Source organism: Cricetulus griseus, chromosome 6 (assembly GCF_003668045.3).
Source record: "Cricetulus griseus strain 17A/GY chromosome 6, alternate assembly CriGri-PICRH-1.0, whole genome shotgun sequence".
NCBI lineage: Eukaryota > Metazoa > Chordata > Mammalia > Rodentia > Cricetidae > Cricetulus > Cricetulus griseus.
The window spans coordinates 143,409,278-143,427,620 of NC_048599.1; the positions used below are offsets into that span (position 1 = coordinate 143,409,278).

At 44.4% G+C, this 18,343-nt stretch overlaps 1 protein-coding gene across 4 annotated transcripts in view; it reads left to right on the plus strand.

The window, feature by feature from the left end:
- The first annotated feature begins 3,709 nt into the window (after positions 1-3,709).
- The window catches only part of Abl1 (ABL proto-oncogene 1, non-receptor tyrosine kinase), a 123,115-nt gene continuing 108,481 nt past the window's right edge, over positions 3,710-18,343 (plus strand). For 2 of the 4 annotated variants that reach the window (XM_035446005.1, XM_035446006.1), the window contains exon 1: positions 3,710-5,364. In XM_035446005.1, the coding sequence (XP_035301896.1) occupies positions 5,229-5,364 (136 nt within the window). In that variant the 5' untranslated portion in view covers positions 3,710-5,228. The remainder of the gene's footprint in view (positions 5,365-18,343) is intronic. The other 2 variants (XM_027423869.2, XR_003486853.2) reach the window with 2 other exon arrangements.

Here is an 18,343-nt window from a genome sequence, read left to right on the forward strand (position 1 = left end):
ATTCACTGTTGTCAGAAAATCCTTGAAGAAGGACCAAAGGGTCCCAGACTCAGCATCTTGTTCCTCCACTAGTCTGCAAGGCAAGTGTTGATGTCAAATTGCTTTGAAGAAACAGCACACTAAGGAAAACTAGGAGGCTGTAGAACATGCTCAAACTTCTGGCCAAGAGAATGAGGAAAACCAATGAAAAACACTAGGAACAGATTGTCAGGAGATGGAGGCTGTCTTGCTGGGAGCTTCTGAGTCTAGTCAAAATTAAGTCTTTAGGTGGCTGGAGAAATGGCTCAGAGGTTAAGAGCACTGACTGCTCTTCCAGAGGTCCTGAGTTCAATTCCCAGCAACCACATGGTGGCTCATAACCATCTGTTATGAGATTTGGTGCCTTCTGGCCTGCAGTCATACATGCAGGCAGAACATTGTATACATAATAAATAAAAAAAAAATTAAGTCTTTAAGTGAAAGGTTCAGGTATTATGCTGGCCTGCCCCTGTTACCTGGCGGAACAGGCAGTACAGTACCCTGGTCAGCCCAGGGTTCCATAGAAACTAAGTCTGCACGCAGGTGCAGAGGGCCCCTTTAATCCCTGTCCATATATGCTCTCTCTACTCTTCTCTCTGCTTCTGCTCTTCTCTCTCTCTCTCTCTCTCTCTCTCTCTCTCTCTCTCTCTCTCTCTGGTGACCACCATGGCGGTTAGCCATTAACCATGTTCCTCTTCTCTCTTAGTTTCCCTACTCTGCCAGGCCTATAATAAACTGGTTAATATGTCTCATCTTGCGCTCCTCTTCTTCTTTATCTTTAATTTAAACAAAAATCTAACATTAAGAGTAACAAATAAGCCAGGCTTTGGTGACGCACACCTTTAATCCCAGCACTTGGGAGGTAGAGGCAGGTGGATCTCTGTGAGTTCGAGGCCAGCCTGGTCTCCAGAGTGAGTGCCAGGATAGGCTCCAAAGCTACACAGAGAAACCCTGTCTCAAATAACCAAAAACAAAACAAAAACCCAAATTATCAAAAAAAAAGTAGTGGATCTCTAGGAAAAAAATTATAGATGGTGGATGGAGCTCATCTGAAACAAAATGGAGTGAAAGCTGATGGCCTGGGGATAAAGATACAGCGTAAATGCAGGTGAAGACTCTGTAATGAGGACAGTGAGGCAGAGCTGAGCTTTGAGACCAAGTGTGCTCTCAAGATTAATAGAAACATTAAGTAGCTATCCCTTTGCTTTTAGGTGTGGCAACCAATTTAGGGAACTGAATGAAGACTTGCAAATCACAAAGCCATGCATGAGCACAGGTTGAACCAATTGCAAAGGATTGTGGGTCCAGGAGTGTAGTTTGCGGCATTAAGGCTGATTTTATTTTTAAATGGGTATTTTGCCTTTTCGTGTGTCTGAGTACCACATGATGTGCCAGGTACCTTCCAAGGCCAGAAAGGGCATCAGATGCCCTGGAACTAGAGTTACATATGGTTGTGAGTTGCCATGTGGTTGCTGGAAAATGAACCTGAGCCCTCTGGAACAGCAGCCATTTAACCATTGAGCTCCAAGACTGAGTTTTGTTTGGATTACTGTTTACTGACTGAATGCCTGCCTGTTTCTCCTTTTGTATTTCCTGAGTAAGAAGGCACCTTCCCTCAGTGCTGTATGCCAGCACCAGGAATAAGTGCTCAGTAAATGTGTTAGTTGCTAGGACTGGGGATATAGCTGCTTTGGTAGGGTGCTCACCTGGCATTCTTGAGGCCCTGGCTTCCATTTCTAGCACTGTTTGAACCAGTTTTAGTGGCGCATACCCGTTAACCCTGACACTTGGGAGGTGGTTGCAGATAGGTCAGAAGTATAAGAGAACTCAGCTAAACAGAAGTTTGAGGACAGCCTGGGTTGAAACTCCTGTCTCAAGAGCAAAATCCAACAATGTTGGTTCAAGAAATATTTATTGAAGAGTTGCAATTTGAGGTGCTGAAGAGATGGTTCAGTCATTAAGAGCATTACTGCTTTTGCAGAGGATCTGGGATGGTTTCCAGCTCATAACCATGTCTGTCACTCCAGCTCCAGGGTTTCTGATGCCCTTTGGCCTCTGTTGGCATTAGGCATGATAGTGGTGCACATAAACTCATGTATGCACACTCACATACATGTAAATACAAATAAATTTCTTAAAAAGTTATGATTTGGTTGTTCAGCTTAAAGTTCAACCAGAGAATAAAGAATGTGGGTGGGGAAAGGAAATGGCTAACGCATGAATGAGAATTAAAAAGTAGGATCTTCAAAGAGAGAAAGCAGTGGTCAGGATGGGTAAGTAATCAAAGGAAGCAAAGGCATCTGGTTTGAAGACTGGCAGTACAAGCCTGGCAGAAAATGTTTAACAGCCAAACGTAACACTAAAAACAAAGTGACAATAAGATAATTCTGTGAGTGAAAAAGTTTACTCCCTAGAATTTTATAAATTCCACTAATGTATTTCAAGGGACATGCCACTCCCTGCCCCCCTTCCCCTACCCCCCCCCCTTTTTTTTTTAATGCAGCATCTCATTATGTTGCTCAAGCTGGCTTGGAGCTTTCTGTAGATCAGGCAGGCCTTGAACTCACAGAGATCTGCCTGTTGAGTTCTGAGGCTAAAGGTGTGTGCCTCTTGAAATGCCACTTTCAAAAAACAAGTACCACTTCTCAACCTGGCAGATTTCTAAAATGCTTAGCTGGACATACATCACTGCAGTATTCCCTAATATCAGGCAGAGACCTGACACTTCAATCACGTCTATGAATGCTTTTCCACCTGTGTAGTGGGAACAGTATTTTATTCATACCTTGATGGGTGAAAAGATTGGGGTAAAGCATTTTATATAAAAGTTCAGATTGTAAGTGCTATGAGAAATAGGTCCAGGTGCCCAGCAGGTGGTGGCACACGCCTTTAATTCCAGCACTCTTTTGGAAGGCAGAGGCAGGTGGATCTCTGAGGTTGAGGCTAGCCTGGTCTACAGAGTGAATTCCAGGACAGCCAGGGCAATACAGAAAAAACATGTCTCGAAAACCCAAAAAGTAAGAAATAGGTTCAGGAACAGTGAAGACTGGGGGTGGGGGGCGGGGCAGAGGATGAACTTTCACAGGTGTGGGGTAGTTTCACAGGCTTTTGAGATCGGATAACCTGGACAATTTTCGCCTAACTTCGAATTTTACGGGAATGTATGTCTCACTGTGGACTATCATGGTAAGGATTCATACTAGTGCAAACGTGCACGAATGCACGATCACGCCTGGCATACTCTGAACAATGTTTCTTCGACTTCTTCCTATCACAAAGAATCGTCGATGCTTGCTTGCTTCCTCAGTTCTTCTTCACAGATTCCCATATTTATGCCTTTCCCGAGTGATGAGGATGTAACGAACCGGTCACGTTGGTATCTAGGAGCGAACCAAAAGTTTCTCCCCTAACGAGGCTCAAAGAAGTAATCCAACTCCGGTTCTGGAAAACTCCAATCCATAGTTTTCCCCTGGCTCTGAATCTCCCGCGGTCTTGCTACTCAAGCAGTGAAGACGTTGGCTGACCGGAGTCCACCGGCTCCCAGGAGGCGGGACCAGCTCTCTAGCTATAGGAGCTGGAGGCTGGGGCCTCAGCGAGCAGCCCATGGGCGCCAGGACCACAAGTCCCAACATGCACTGCGGCAGCACCAAACACAATTAGCTGGCCCCTCTCGTCCTCACTGGCCAATTGGACGGCGGTGAGGGGACAGACTCCAGTCGTAGGAAGACCAGTGATAATGCAGAGGAGGCGGGCGCTTCCTCATCGCTCACCTTGAGCTCAGAAAACCTATCTTTAAGAGGTCGTGCGGAGCCGGCCTGTCGCGGGCAGTGAGGCGAGACCCCGAAAGTGCTGCGGCACGTAGGACAGCGGCGGCGGCGGCCAGGCCGACCTCGCGCAGGGTGTTCTGGCGTCGTTGGGGGCGGGGTCGGGGGGCGGGGCCTGGCCTCGTTGTGGTGCGGCTCGTAATCCATCATGGCGGCCTCGGGGGTCGGTGTCTATCCCTGAGAGGCGCTGGAGCCGGAGCCGGTTGCAGCGTCCTGCGTTTGAGGAGCCCTTCCGCGGCACACCCCCCTCTGGCTGAAGAAGCCCGGTCCCTCGGCAGAGCCGGGGATGTGACTGCTTGGCGGCGGCGGCGGCAGAGTCCGGGGCCGGGGGAGGGGTGTCTCGGGTAGACCCCTGGCTCGGCGCAGCTGAGGCGCCGGGCCTCCTCCCGTGGCCGCCTCCCGTTTCGGGACCGCGGGAGACCTTCGTCCCTCACAGCTCTGCTCTGGCTCTGGGACACCCAGGGTGGTCTCAGTTTCAACCTACCTGGGACACTCAGTTTCCTGAGGCGAGGAGGAACGTCGCCCCCGAGTAAGCCGCCCGCGCCCCACCTGGGGAAGTCTCTGTCTCACCCCGAGGCCGCCCTTCGCTCGATTCCCACCCCAAGTTTGACCACGGAGCCCCTCATTCAAATCTCTCTGCTGTCAAGAGATCTCCACGGTCCTCCCAGATTGCTTCCGCCGGCCTCCGATGTCCTGACTTCTTCCAATGTCACCTACAGCCCCATTGGTCTCAGTGCAGCCCAAAACTTTAATGCAAAGAAAAAGTCTGGATTGGTTTCACAGGCCTTTTAAAAAGCGGACTTAAAAAAGTTGCTGGCCATGCATTCCTTTTCGACAGTGTGGAGAGCAAGCTCTGGTTGAGATCTGTGTGACCCGAGTCATTTTCCGGAGAACAGGATAGGGAAGAGAGCGGCAGGAAATTTGTTGGAGAGAGAGACAGATAGGGGATTGGTGACTTCCACAGGAAAAGTTGCAGAGAAGCGTCAAAGACGTTCAACGTCTCCAGCATGCTGGGGAGTTGAAATGACTTTTAGTACTGTTGACCCTTTTCAGACTCCCCAATGAATATTTCTATCTAAAATTCGCCCCTTGCAAAGAAACGTTCCTCAATCCGCAAAATAGACGGAGTCAAGAAGCTTTTGGGTAGCGTTGCGATGACATGACTTCAAATTAATTAACTTGGAAAAGAATTCCAGACTCCTGTTTACATGTGTGAACCTCAAATCCAGTTTCCCTTTCTCATGGAAGTTGACTTTCTGTGACTGACCCCAGTTACTGCCGTGGAGTCAGTGTTGTGAAGTTCTGGGTACATTCTGTTTCCTACTGAGGGGACCATTCTGGAAGATCTTAAACCCTCTTCTGGAAAGGGGTGCTTATCATTGCTTTATGGGGCAGCAGCCTGGAAAAGTTCTTGGGGACCAAAGAAGGCCTAGTTTGCCTGCCCTTCATTTTATCAAAGGGGCAGGGAAGAGGGACTCATCGCGGCATGGGGGTCCACACTGCAACGTGTTCGTGGAACATGGTGAGTGCTTTCCAGGTTTCTGATCATTGTTTTTCCTTAAACATCAAAGGACTTTATGAAACAATGCTTGTGTCGGTTCCTGCTGTATCTGCTTAGCGTTTTTGCTACTGTAGTTACTAGTTTCTTTTTCTGGTGGAGCAGTTCTTTGCATAAGAAAATTATGACTATTCAGTCTGCTTGAGTTGCTGTTTCTAGCCACATCCCACTTCAGGTTCATTGTTGACATGGGACAAGTCCTTTTACTGTTTGGGGGCCTGCATTCGTGAGGGAGGGGAGGGGACTTAGGTGCTTTTGAAGTATTCATAGTTCTTCCCATCTGCTCTCGCTAAAAGTTGGGAGTCTACTGTTATGCATGGTTTTTTTTGTTTTTGTTTTTTGGTTTTTTTGTTTGTTTGTTTGTTTTTTTTTGGGGGGGGGGTTGGTGGTTTTTCAAGACAGGGTTTCCCATTGTAACAGCCCTGGCCATCCTGGAACACACTTTGTAGACCAGGCTGGCCTTGAACTCACAGAGATCTGCCTGCCTCTGCTTCTGAGTGCTGGGGCTAAAGGTGTGTGCCACCACCACCTGGTAAGCATGGATTTTTTTTTTTTACTGCCCGTCTATGGAGCACTTGTATCGTATCCTCAAAGTGATTTGTGTATTGAAAGGTTCTAATAGAACCTAATTGATGCTATCTTTTGATTTTCTCAATTATAAGCAGGACTTGAAAATTCTCACTTTGGAGCAAGGTAGGGAAAGTTGAGTGTGGAAACAGTGTGCCCCTGAACTGAGGACTGTTCTGTTACTTTAAGGAATAACCCTGTCCTCATTGATGGAGCTTTCTTCACCCTCATCTCTTCCTGCTTAGTTGGCTTTGACATTTTTATGAACCTAATTTGTTCATAAGGCTGACAGTACATGTCTTGTTGTTGGCTAATAGTTAAGGTCAGGTTAGACTAACGTGTTGCAGAGGCCATCCAGGAGCTAGTAAATTACCGTCCTGGTTGTACTGTGGCAGTGTCATTTTTCAAACTGTATACTTAATATCAAAATACCAATTGAACCATCATGCCATATAAGCAAGTGTAGCCTATGCAAATGCCTCGTATACTTTGAAATTCAGTCATAAATACGTTTTAACAATAGGTGACTACTATAAACAATGGCTGCTTTTGGGTGAACTTATATTTGATAATTGAAGTTTTCTTTTTTTAAGGTTTAGTTTGTTTTATGTGTGTCAGTATTTTGCCTGGGTGTGTGTATGTGCACCATGTTCGTGCCTGATACCTACAGAGGTCAGGAGAGGATGTTGGATCCCCTGGAACTGGAGTTACAGATGGTCATGAGCCACAGTGTAGATACTGGGAATTGAACCTGGGTCCTCTGTAAGAGCAGCAAGTGCTCTTACCTGCAGAACTGTCTCTCCAGTACCTTTTTTTGTTGTTGGTGGTAGTTTTTCCTTTTATCTATTCTATTTATTTCATTTGTTGTTTTTTTTGTTTGTATTTTTGGAGACAGAGTTTCTTTGGCTGTCCTAAACTCAATCTGGAGACCAGGCTGGCCTTGAATTTATAGAGAGATCCACCTGTCTCTGCTGGGATTAAAGTTGAGTACCACTATCCGGCATATTTAAAATTTTTTAAAATGTGTATGTGTTTTGTCTGCATGTATGTTTGTGTACTGCATGTGTGCAGGGCCTGTGGAGGCCACAAGAAGGCAGTAGAAACCCCGGAACTGGAGTTTACAGGTGGTTGTGAGCCACGATGTGGGCTTCTGGGAATCAAACCCCGGTCCTCTGGAATAGCAGCCAGTGCTCTTAATCACTAAGCCATTTCTCTAGCTCCTTGTTTTTTGTTTTTTTTCCTTGTAATTATTTTTAATGATGTGTATGTCTATGCATATGTGCACATAAGTGCAGGTGCCTGTGAAGGCCAGAGACATCAGCTCATCCTTGAAGCTGCAAGAGCAGTATACTCTCTTGACTGCTAAGTCATCTCTCTAGTCTGATATTTTCTTTTCTTTTATGAGAATACTTCAACTCAAGTAAGTGTGGGTAACTTGGTTTTATTCTATCTGAGTCATTAGTTCTTTTTAACATTGATTTGAGGTAGACAAGTGTGACAATTTTTTTTTTTTTTTTTTTTTGGTTTTTTGAGGCAAGGTTTCTCTGTAGCTTTGGAGCTTATCCTGGCACTCGCTCTGGAGACCAGGCTGGCCTCACAGAGGCGAACTCACAGAGATCCGCCTGCCTCTGCCTCCCAAGTCCTGGGATTAAAGGCGTGCGCCACCAACGCCCAGCGACAATTTGTTAAGATACTTAAAATTCACAACTTTGGATTTTGATTTTTCTTTTTTCTTTCTTTCTTTTTTTTTTTTTGGTTTTTCGAGACAGGGTTTCTCTGTAGCTTTGGAGACTGTCCTGGAACTAGCTCAGTAGATAGACCAGGCTGGCCTCCAACTCACAGAGGTCTGCCCATCTCTGCCTTCCGAGAGCTGGGATAAAGGTGTGCACCACCACTACCCGGCTCAAATTCACAACTTAAAACATTAATTATTATCTGGTGATGATGATGTAGCTTCAGACAGTGAAAGTTGGTGGAAACGTTCAGAAAGTTCTGGCTAAACTGAAAACATAGCTACCAGTGACCTAGGAAACTCACATCCAGAAATCCTAGCCTAGGTGTCTCTGATACATTTCAGGGGTTCAGAGGGGAGATGGGTTCTTATGTAGTTTAGGTGGGCCTCTAACTCAGTATGTGGAAGAAAATGACCTTGAACTGTTTGATCCTACTTCTCTACTTGTTGTCTCTACTTCTCAAGTGTTGAGATTGTAGGTGCTTCCAACCTGCCTTCATCCTTTTGTGTGTGTATGTAAAAATAAACTTTATTAGCTGGGTGTTGGTGGTGCACTCCTTTAATCCCAGCACTCAGGAGGCAGAGGCAGGAGAATCTCTGTGAGTTCGAGGCTAGTCTTGTCTATAAATCAAGTTCCAGGCTGTTACACAGAAATCCTGTCTCAAAAAAATCAAGCAAGCAAGCAAACAAACAAATATAGTTTATTTGTTATTATTGAGTGTATGTCTGGGATGTGTGTTTGTGTAGGTAGGTCAGAGGACACCTTTGAGGGGTCATTTGTCTGCTACCTTTTTGTGGGTTCCAGGAGTCAATTAAGGTTGTGAGGCTTGCATGGCAAGTTTCATCAACTCATCTTGCCGGCCTATGTACATATCCTTCTGATACTCTGAGATCTAGTGGGAATATGTATAAACCTCTTTGCTGTATACTAAGTGAGACAGTGTCCTTGGTAACAACACTGGAGCAACTATTTGCATGGTCACCTGAACAGCTGCTTTTTAATTTTTCTTTTTTTCTATTTTGGTCTGTCATTTTTAGTTGAAATTGTAACTGACAGACTAGGGTTATTTGGATTAAATTTGTCTTTCTTTTCCAAGCTGGTTTTAGAGAATTTTTATTGCCACCATGTTGTCCATACCAGTGTGATGTCAGCATTTTCTTTCTCCTTTCTTTTCTCTTTTCTTTTCTTTTCTGTCCTTTTATTTTCCCTGAGACAGGGCTTCTCTGTGGCTTTGGAGGCTGTCCTGGAACTCACTCTGTAGACCAGGCTGGTCTCGAACTCACAGAGATCTGCCTACCTCTGCCTCCAGAGTGCTGGGATTAAAGACGTGTGCCAACCACTGCCTGGCTTCCTTGTTTCTTCCTTCCTTCCTTCCTTCCTTCCTTCCTTCCTTCCTTCCTCTTTCTTCTTTCTTTTTTTATTGAGCTATACATTTTTTCCTCACTTCCTCCCTTTTCCCCTTCCCCTGCCCTCCATGCTCCCAATTTACTCAGGAGATCTTGTCTTTTTCCCCTTCCCAGGTGGATCCATATTTGTCTTACTTAGGGTGCTCTTTGTTACCTAGGTTCTCTGGGGTTGTGGCCTATAGTCTGGTTGTCCTTTGCTTTATGTCTAATATCTACTTATGAGTGAGTACATATTATATTTGTCTTTCTGGGTCTGAGTTAACCTCACTCAGGATGGCTTTTTCTAGTTCTGTTCATTTGCCTGCAGATTTCAAGATGTCATTGTTTTTTTACCATTGAGTAGTACTCCATTGTGTAAATGTACCACATTTTCCTTATCCATTCTTCGGTTGAGGGGCATCTAGGTTGTTTCCAGATTCTGATTATTATGAATAATGCTGCTATGAACATAGTTGAGCAGATGTCCTTGTGGTGTAAATATGCCTCCTTTGGGTATATGCCCAAAAGTGGTATTGCTGGATATTGAGGTAGATTGATTCCCAATTTTCTGAGAAACTGCCATACTGATTTCCAAAGCGGCTGCACAGGTTTGCACTCCCACCAACAATGGAGGCCTGGAGGCTGCATTTTCTAAGGGATCAGTAGATGAGTATGTGATACACACACATACACTGAGGGGCACCTTCAGACTTCAAGGTGAGGAAGTAGTTTTCAATGTCCCATTAAAGAACAGAGTCGAGACTTCAGATTCCACAAGGCAGGCAGCTTTAGAGAAGTGTCAGGGAATAGCTATGGATATCAACCAAGTTTATTTGTTTGGGAGAAAACAGTTATTTTATTTTTTAAAATAAGTAAAAAATGCTTAATTTTGCATGAATAGATGGGTATATTTAAAATTTTCAACTTTAGTTTCTAATATGGGCAGTATTTGAGATAAGCTATATAAACTAAAGGTCTTTGGGCATCTTTGTTTTTTCTAAAAAAAACGTGAAGAGGCCTGGGTTTAAAAAGTACATACCTTGGTCAGCATGGTGGTACACACTTTTAATCCCAGGCTAGCAGATCTCTGTGGGTTCGAGGCCAGCCTGGTCTACAGAGCGAGTTCCAGGTCAGCCAGAACAACATAGTGAGACTTTGTCTGAAATAAAATAAAATAAAATGCATGGGCCCGTCATTGTGGGAAGCCGATTCCAAGCACACAAAGATGTTTTCTGCAGACATGCTTCTGTTTAATTGTCTGTGTGTATGTCACTACTTGGGCTTGAATGTGTCATGTGGAAGTCAGAAGACAACTTCACATACTCACTTCTCTTTCATCCCTTAAGAGGGTGTTGGAGATGAAACTCAAGTCATCAGGCTTGGTGGCAAGAGCCTTCTCCTCCACATACTAAAAAAAAGCCAGTGAAAGCCACCTATGTTACAGTAAATGAAAAAAAGCCATTTAGAGGGTTAGTCTATATGATTTGGCCCCATAAAAAATTATATATGTAGAAGTATGGAAAGATTTTAAACCAAAATTGCTGTTTATAGGGAATTGAGATTTAGGGGAGATAGGAAAAAAATTTAAGTTTTTTTTTTGTTTTGTTTTTTGTTTGTTTGTTTGTTTTGAGACATGTCCTGTGTAGACCAGTGTGGCCTGGAATTCCAGCATGGCCATCTTCCTGCCTCTGCCCTCTATTCAGGATGACTGGCAGGAGCCACTATCCCTTCTTAAACTTTGTGAAGTTCCAGATATCTTTTTTGTTTGTTTGTTTGTTTGTTTGTTTTTCAAGACAGGGTTTCTCTGTGTTTTTTGGAGGCTGTCCTGGAACTAGCGCTTGTAGACCAGGCTTGTCTTGAACTCACAGAGATCTGCCTGCCTCTGCCTCTTGAGCGCTGGGATGAAAGGCGTGTACCACCACCGGCCCAGCTTTCCAGATATCTTTTTACAGCAAATGTGTGTTCTTTTGTAATAATAATAATAATAAAATAGGTACATTTGTAATCTGAACTGATGACTCAGTCAAATGGTTACTTTGCTGCCCACCTTTTGTGTGAATTTGCTTGCCTTGTTTGAAGATCAGTTTCCTTAGACTCTGGATTCTTTATCTTAAAGTCTATGGATTTTAGTTCCAAACTGTCCTTCATCGCCACAGACTGGGTTTTCTTTTCTTTTTTTTTAGACCAGGCTGGTCTCGAACTCACAGAGATCCACTTACCCCTGCCTCCCGAGTGCTGGGATTAAAGGTGTGCGCCACCAACGCCCAGCCAGACTGGGTTTTCTAGAGTTGATGTCTATGTAGATGAGACAGAAAAACTTGAGGTTTAACATATGGTGTGGGGCTAGACAAGAGTTGGAAGCCAAGAATAATGTGATGTGGTGGTTGTAATGGAGGTAGTGGTTGTGGTGATGGTGAATTGTGGTGATGAAGATGATGGTGGTGATCATGGTGATGGTGGTCGTTGATGGTGTTGGTGCTGAATTTTCAGGGGGTAAGCAGAGGGGGAAAATGGATGCTATGGTATTTTATTGTTCTTTTGAGACTGGGTTTCTCTGTTTAACAGCCTTGGCTGTCCTGGAACTCACTTTGTAGATCAGGCTGGCCTTGAATTCACAGAGATCCTCTTACCTCTGCCTCCTGAGTGCTGGGATTAAAGGCTTGTGCCACCACTGCTCAGCATGCTATGGTATTTTTCATAAACCATATATTCTTTTCAAATTTTAGTGACTTGCCTAAGAAAATCCACTTTTAGGAGTATTGCAAGTATTCAGCAGTAAACTTTTTCCTTTTTATTTCCCTTTACTTCTAAAATGTTTTATTGAGCACACATGTGTAGGTAGTATTTTGATCAAGAGAGAGCAGAATGAGGCTTCTACCTTCCTAGAACCTTTGTTCTATAGACAGAGGTAGACCATCAGTAACTCCAGTATACCAGGAGTATAGAGTTACATTGTGGCTGAGTGCTGAGAGAAGAGTAGCCATGTTTTTGGGTATGTAACTTCAGGTGGGATTGCTAGATCAGAAGCTGAGGTCACTTTTGAATAAAGCAAGGAGGAGGGAGGTGGGGAGCAAGCTGTGTGGTTGTGGCCAAAATGTTGCAGGCAGAGAATGTCAGCTCAAGGGTACCAGCATGTGACTGCCCTGAGGCAGAGATTTCCAGGTTGGAAGAGCTGGAGCAGTGAGAGCTAAGGAAGGCTGCACAGGAGAGGGCCTGAGGAGATAGGGCCTTGCTAGCCATTTCATGTGGTTTGGGAAGTTTTGGAGAATGTTGAGGGGAATAATGGGACTGATACATAGTCTCCCCCATCTCTCTTCTGCTCTAGCTGCGGTACAACTTTATGCCAGAAGAGGGCATCAGATCTCATTATAGATGGTTGTGAGCCACCATGTGGGTGCTGGGAATTGAACTCAAGACCTCTGGAAGAGTAGCCAGTGCTCTTAACCACTGAGCCGTCTCTCCAGCCTCCTCCCCTGCTCCTTCTTTTTGACATAAATTCTCATTGTTGTAGCCGAGGATGGTCAGGAATCATGACCTCACTTAATGCTAGATGATAGGTGGTACCCATTCACCTGGCCTGATTTATATTCTGAGCCGGTCTCTCTGGACAGGATGGTCTAGGGAAGACTGAGGGAGGAGGCAGGCTTCCCTGGGTGTATTAGTCAGGGTTCTCTAGAGGAACAGAGCTTACAGAATATCTATCTATCTATCTATCTATCTATCTATCTATCTATCTATCTATCTATGGGAGTTATTAGAATGACTTATAGACTGTGATCCAGCTAACCTAGCAGCTGCCTATGAAAGGAAGGTCCAAGAATCCAGTAGTTGTTCAGTCCATAAGTCTGGATGTCTCAGCTGGTCTTCAGTATACACCTGAATCTCAAAGAAGTAGGCTCTAATGCCAGTGAAGGAATATACTTGCTAGTGAGGGCCAGCAGGCAGAGAGAGAGATCGAGAGAGAGAGCGAGAGAGAGCGAGAGAGAGCGAGAGCGCGCTTCTTTCTTCCAGGTCTTTTCTTAAATTTTGTTTTATTTTTACTTATTTATTTTTGTCTGGTTTCTGAGGAGGTCAGAGACGGTGTTGAATCTCTTGAAAGTGGAGTTATGGACAGTTATGAGCCACCTTGTAGTACTGGGAATCAAACCTTTGTCCTTTGTGAGAACAAGTGCTCTTAACCTCTGAGTTGTCTCTCCAGCCTTAAATCTTGTTTAATAAGAATCCTATTAAGTGGACTGAGCAAGAGAGCGAGCTAGTGATGAGTGGGGACAAGGTCTCGGGAACATTGTTTCTTCTCTCCTCAGGGCCCAGGATTTATACACCTAGCAATGTTCTGGGCTGTCTTTCCCAGTGTTGTGTCCCCTTCCATTTCTTTCTTTTTATTTTTTATGATAAAACATTCTTAAAAATAACCAATATAACTGTACAGTTCAGTGGAATTAGCCTATATACAGCACTCTACTGTTACCACTGTCCATTCCAGAGCTTTTAGTATCTCATGAGGAGCCACATGACCATTATAAACAATACCAGGGCCTGGAAAGGATGCTCAGAGCTTCCAGGTTCAATTCCCAGGACTCACCCTGTGGCATACAGCCATCTTTACCTACAGTTCCAGGGGGGGCCTAATGCCTTCATATAGTTTCCAGGAGCACCAGGCCTGTGTGTAATACACAGGCAAAACTTGCAGGCAAAACACCATGCACATAAATTAAATTAAAAAATGATTCCCATTTCCCCCTCTCTCACCTCTTTATTTTTTTTCTCTTATCTCTTTATAAGCCTGTTATACTTTCTGTCTCTCTGAATTTCCCATTTTGTTTCATATGAAGGTGATGATACAAAACATCCTTTCATGTCTGACACTTTGCTATTAATATAATGTTTTCAAGGTCACCCCTGCTGTAGCAAATATCAGGCTTTTTTTTTTAAATATTCAGTAACATTTCATTGCACGAATATACCACATTTTGTTATTCATGCAACTTGTGTACAATTTTTAAAATAACTTGTTAAAATTTGGTTAAAATGTAGATAGAGAAAGGTTGTGAATGTTGGCTTGATACTTGACCAGGGAGTGACTACCTCAGTGAAGTTCTGTCCTAGCTGTGGAGTAGAAATTATGAGCATACCATTTGTGGGCTCTGTTTCACTAACACCTCCCTACTGCTCAGAGGAAATCCAAGTCTCTTTATTTTAGCACCTTAGATGCATTCCCCTTGTTTTTGTTTGCAATACTCCCTTGTTACCCTGTTGGTTGTGTTTTTTTGTTTTGTTTTGTTTTGTTTTTTTGAGACAGTCCCATGAAGACCAGACCCTCCTGCCTCGGTATTCCTGGTGCTGGGATTACAGATGGGAGTCATCATTCCCGGGTAATGCAGTGCTGGGGATGGAGCCCAGTGCTTCATGATTGCTGGGCCAGCACTCTGCCACCTGAGCCACAGCCCCATCCCTCCATGCAATCCTCTTAGTGCCTGTAGTGCATTCCTGATACTAATAATTTGTGTTTTCAGTCTACCTCCCTTCTTCCTTCACCTTCTTCCTTCCTTTACCTTTAAAGTGAGTTTGGCTAGTTTAACTATTGTATTAATGTTAAAAACAAACCATCCCTTTCCCCCATATAGTCAAGATTCATTTCAAGGTCTAAAAACATTAAGACTAATTAAAACTACTGTAATTTCTTTAAAAAAAAATTTTCCCTACAGTCAGTGGTGGCAAATGTCTTTAATCCTAGCTCTTGGGAGGCAGAGGCAGGTGGATCTCTGTGAGTTTGAAACCAGCGTGGTCTACAGAGCAAGTTCCAGAACATCCAGGGCTGCACAGAGAAACCCTGTCTCCAAACAAACAAACAAACAAACAAATCCCCCTTTGTATATGAATGTTTTCCCTGTATATATGTCTGTGTACCACATATATGTAGTGCCTGTGAAAGCCAAAAGAGAGTGTCAGATCTTTTGAGACTGCCATATGAATGCTGGGAACCAAACTTAGGTCCTCTGGAAGAGTAGCCAGTGCTTTTAACTGGTGAGCCATCCCTGCAGCCCCTAGCTACCTTTTCTTTTGTGAAATAATTCATTTATTGTTTTAGTTAGCATACAAAAGCATGTCCATGTTGCAGCTGTGAAGGGAGTGGGGCATGAGGGAGGTTTTCCCAGAGAAAGTGTTACAGCTTTGCTCTGCTCAGGTGAAAATATCTCACAGTAAACCTCACACGAGATTTATTGGAAGGGAAAAACCTAGGAGGATGGCCGCCTCTGTTTGGGTGGGTGAGAAGCAGCATCAAACTGAGCAGAATGCAGGATTTATATAGGGTTTCTTGAAAGGGGTGGAGCTTTTCAGGGTAGCGATTTCTAGGGTGGGGAATTGTGGGATTTCAAGTCCCGAGTTTGGGGCAAGCTCGGGAATTTGTGGAAATTCAAGTCCTTGGCTTTGGTCTCAGGGTCAAGGTGTTCTTTCCCTGGCCATTTTACCCTACATTTATGATGGGTACCATCTTCTGTTTGTTGTCATGGCATCCTTAATTTTAACAATCTCATTTAATGATCTTTGGGGGGGTCCACATGAAAAATAATGTCTACTCAAAGGTCATGAGAAGGTTTTGGCACTTTACAGTTTGCTTGGAATAAGTTTTGATCTTTATTGGTGTTTTGTTTTTTTTTCTTCCCCTTCCATTTTGACTTCTCTCTGTCATTGAAAAAAATCTTGCTATGCTAGGGCTTGAGGGTGGCTTAGTGGGTACATCACATTCTGCTCAGTTGTGAGGACAGGAATTCATATACCCAGCTGGCATGCAAATGCCATGTAGGACTAAAAACCCACCTGTAAGCCACTCAGGAAGCAGAGATAGGGGATCCCTGGGCCAGCTAGACTAACTGAGTCCCAGAGCTCTGGGTTCAAGTGAGAGGCCCTGCCTGGATGTGTTAGCAGAGAGTGATGAAGATGCCTGGTACCAATCTCTGACCTCTGTGTGCATGCACACTCTACACACACACACATGCAGAGAGCATCATTGCTGAGTGAATCTGACCTCTGTGTGCATGCACACTCTATACACACACACATGCAGAGAGTATCACTGCTGAGTGAATCTGACCTCTGTGTGCATGCACACTCTACACACACACACACACATGCAGAGAGCATCACTGCTGAGTATCTCTGACCTCTGTATGCATGCACACTCTATACACACACACATGCAGAGAGCATCACTGCTGAGTGAATCTGACCTCTGTGTGCATGCACACTCTACACACACACACATGCAGAGAGCATCACTGCTGAGTATCTCTGACCTCTGTGTGCACGCACACTCTACACACACACACACACATGCAGAGAGCATCACTGCTGAGTATCTCTGACCTCTGTATGCATGCACACTCTACACACACACACATGCAGAGAGCATCACTACTGAGTGAATCTGACCTCTGTGTGCATGCACACTCTACACACACATACACATGCAGAGAGCATCACTACTGAGTGAATCTGACCTCTGTGTGCATGCACACTCTACACACACACACATGCAGAGAGCATCACTGCTGAGTATCTCTGACCTCTGTGTGCACGCACACTCTACACACACACACACACATGCAGAGAGCATCACTGCTGAGTGAATCTGACCTCTGTGTGCATGCACACTCTACACACACATACACATGCAGAGAGCATCACTGCTGAGTGAATCTGACCTCTGTGTGCATGCACACTCTACACACACACACACATGCAGAGAGCATCACTGCTGAGTATCTCTGACCTCTGTGTGCACGCACACTCTACACACACACACATGCAGAGAGCTTCACTGCTGGGTGAATCTGGTAACCATGGTCGTGGGTTTGTCAGGGAACTCTGTTTTGTTAATTCACTGCAGAATTTATTCCTCTGTGCCATCAACATCACCTGTTTCCTGAAGCTTTAAAATAAATCTGAGTGTCTGGTAGATGAAAACATCCATTTCTGTTCTCCAGCATTGGCGTGGCTTGCTCTTTTGTATTTACATGCACATTTTAGAATCAGTTCTATCCATTTCTAGATCCAATTAAAACATGCAATAAGATTTTCTAGTGAAACATAAAGACTTTGTCTTAGCAACAGCAGACTGCTTGGGGAGGCCCCTTTCCCTAGTGGAAAGCTCAGTGCCCTGTATATTTTTGTGGTTTTCAGCGCTTAAGCCTTCCATGTCCATCTTTGCTTGATCTTTGACTTTTTAAAATGTTCTGTTTTTCTTTTAATTCAATCCTTGGTCTTGGTGATGGGGATCCTGATTGTGTATTTTTGTGTGTCAAGAACTCCCCCCCCCTTTTTTTTTTTTTTTTTTTTTTTGCAAACTAGGTACTCAGCAAAATGAGAGTTTATTTTGTATTGGGCACTGTGTGTGTCTGGGATAACAGCAGAAAGTATCAGCTAGTGATGGCTCTTTGTGACCAGTTGACTAGCTTAGGAACCACCATTGTTCATCTGCTTGGGGAAATGTTCTTGCCTTAGGTAGGGCCACTTACTATATTTGATTTTCACTGTTCAGCAGAGCAGACTCCTGCTAAGTTCAGCAGTGCCTTTATCTTGGTTCTCATCTTTGCTGATAGTGAGTGCTAGTGACCTCTAACTTAACTTGGGTAACCCTTTTTCTTTGTTTTCTTCCCCTAGAAATAACTAACAAGTTTGTTTGGTTTTTGTTTGTTTTGTTTGACACAGGGACTTGAACTCAATAGGTAACTGAGAATGACCTTGAACTCATGATCCTTCTGCCATGGTCTAGGTGCTGAGATCACAGGCATGTTTACCCTAGTTGAGGGCTTGGGCATTCAGGGTCCGCCAGCCGAGCCACATCTTCAGCCCACAAGGGCTCTCAAGTCCTGTTTCTTCCCTCAAGTTTGTGCACTGCAGTTCTGTCTGTTTGGAGTGCTGCTGGAGAGAGAAGGATGCCCTGGGCCTTTCCTTCCCTGTGGGCACCCGCATGTTTTGGAGCCTTTCCCCGGCCTTGACAGGCCTTGGATGTCAGGGGATCCAGTCATCTCAAGATGGACAGAGCTGGTTACAGGCAGGGTCTTTTCCTCATTGTCATCTGTTCTTAAGGGAATGAAGGCTGGTGTGCTCTGTGAGTGCGTTCCTGAAGCCCTGCAGTCCTGATAAGAATGTGACTTTTTCCTGTCTTCAGGTTAAAAGTTTTATATTAAGTTTAAATCTGGAATGTCCCATCCTGAGAAGGCTCATATGTTAAAGGCTTTGCTGCCAGTAATGGGG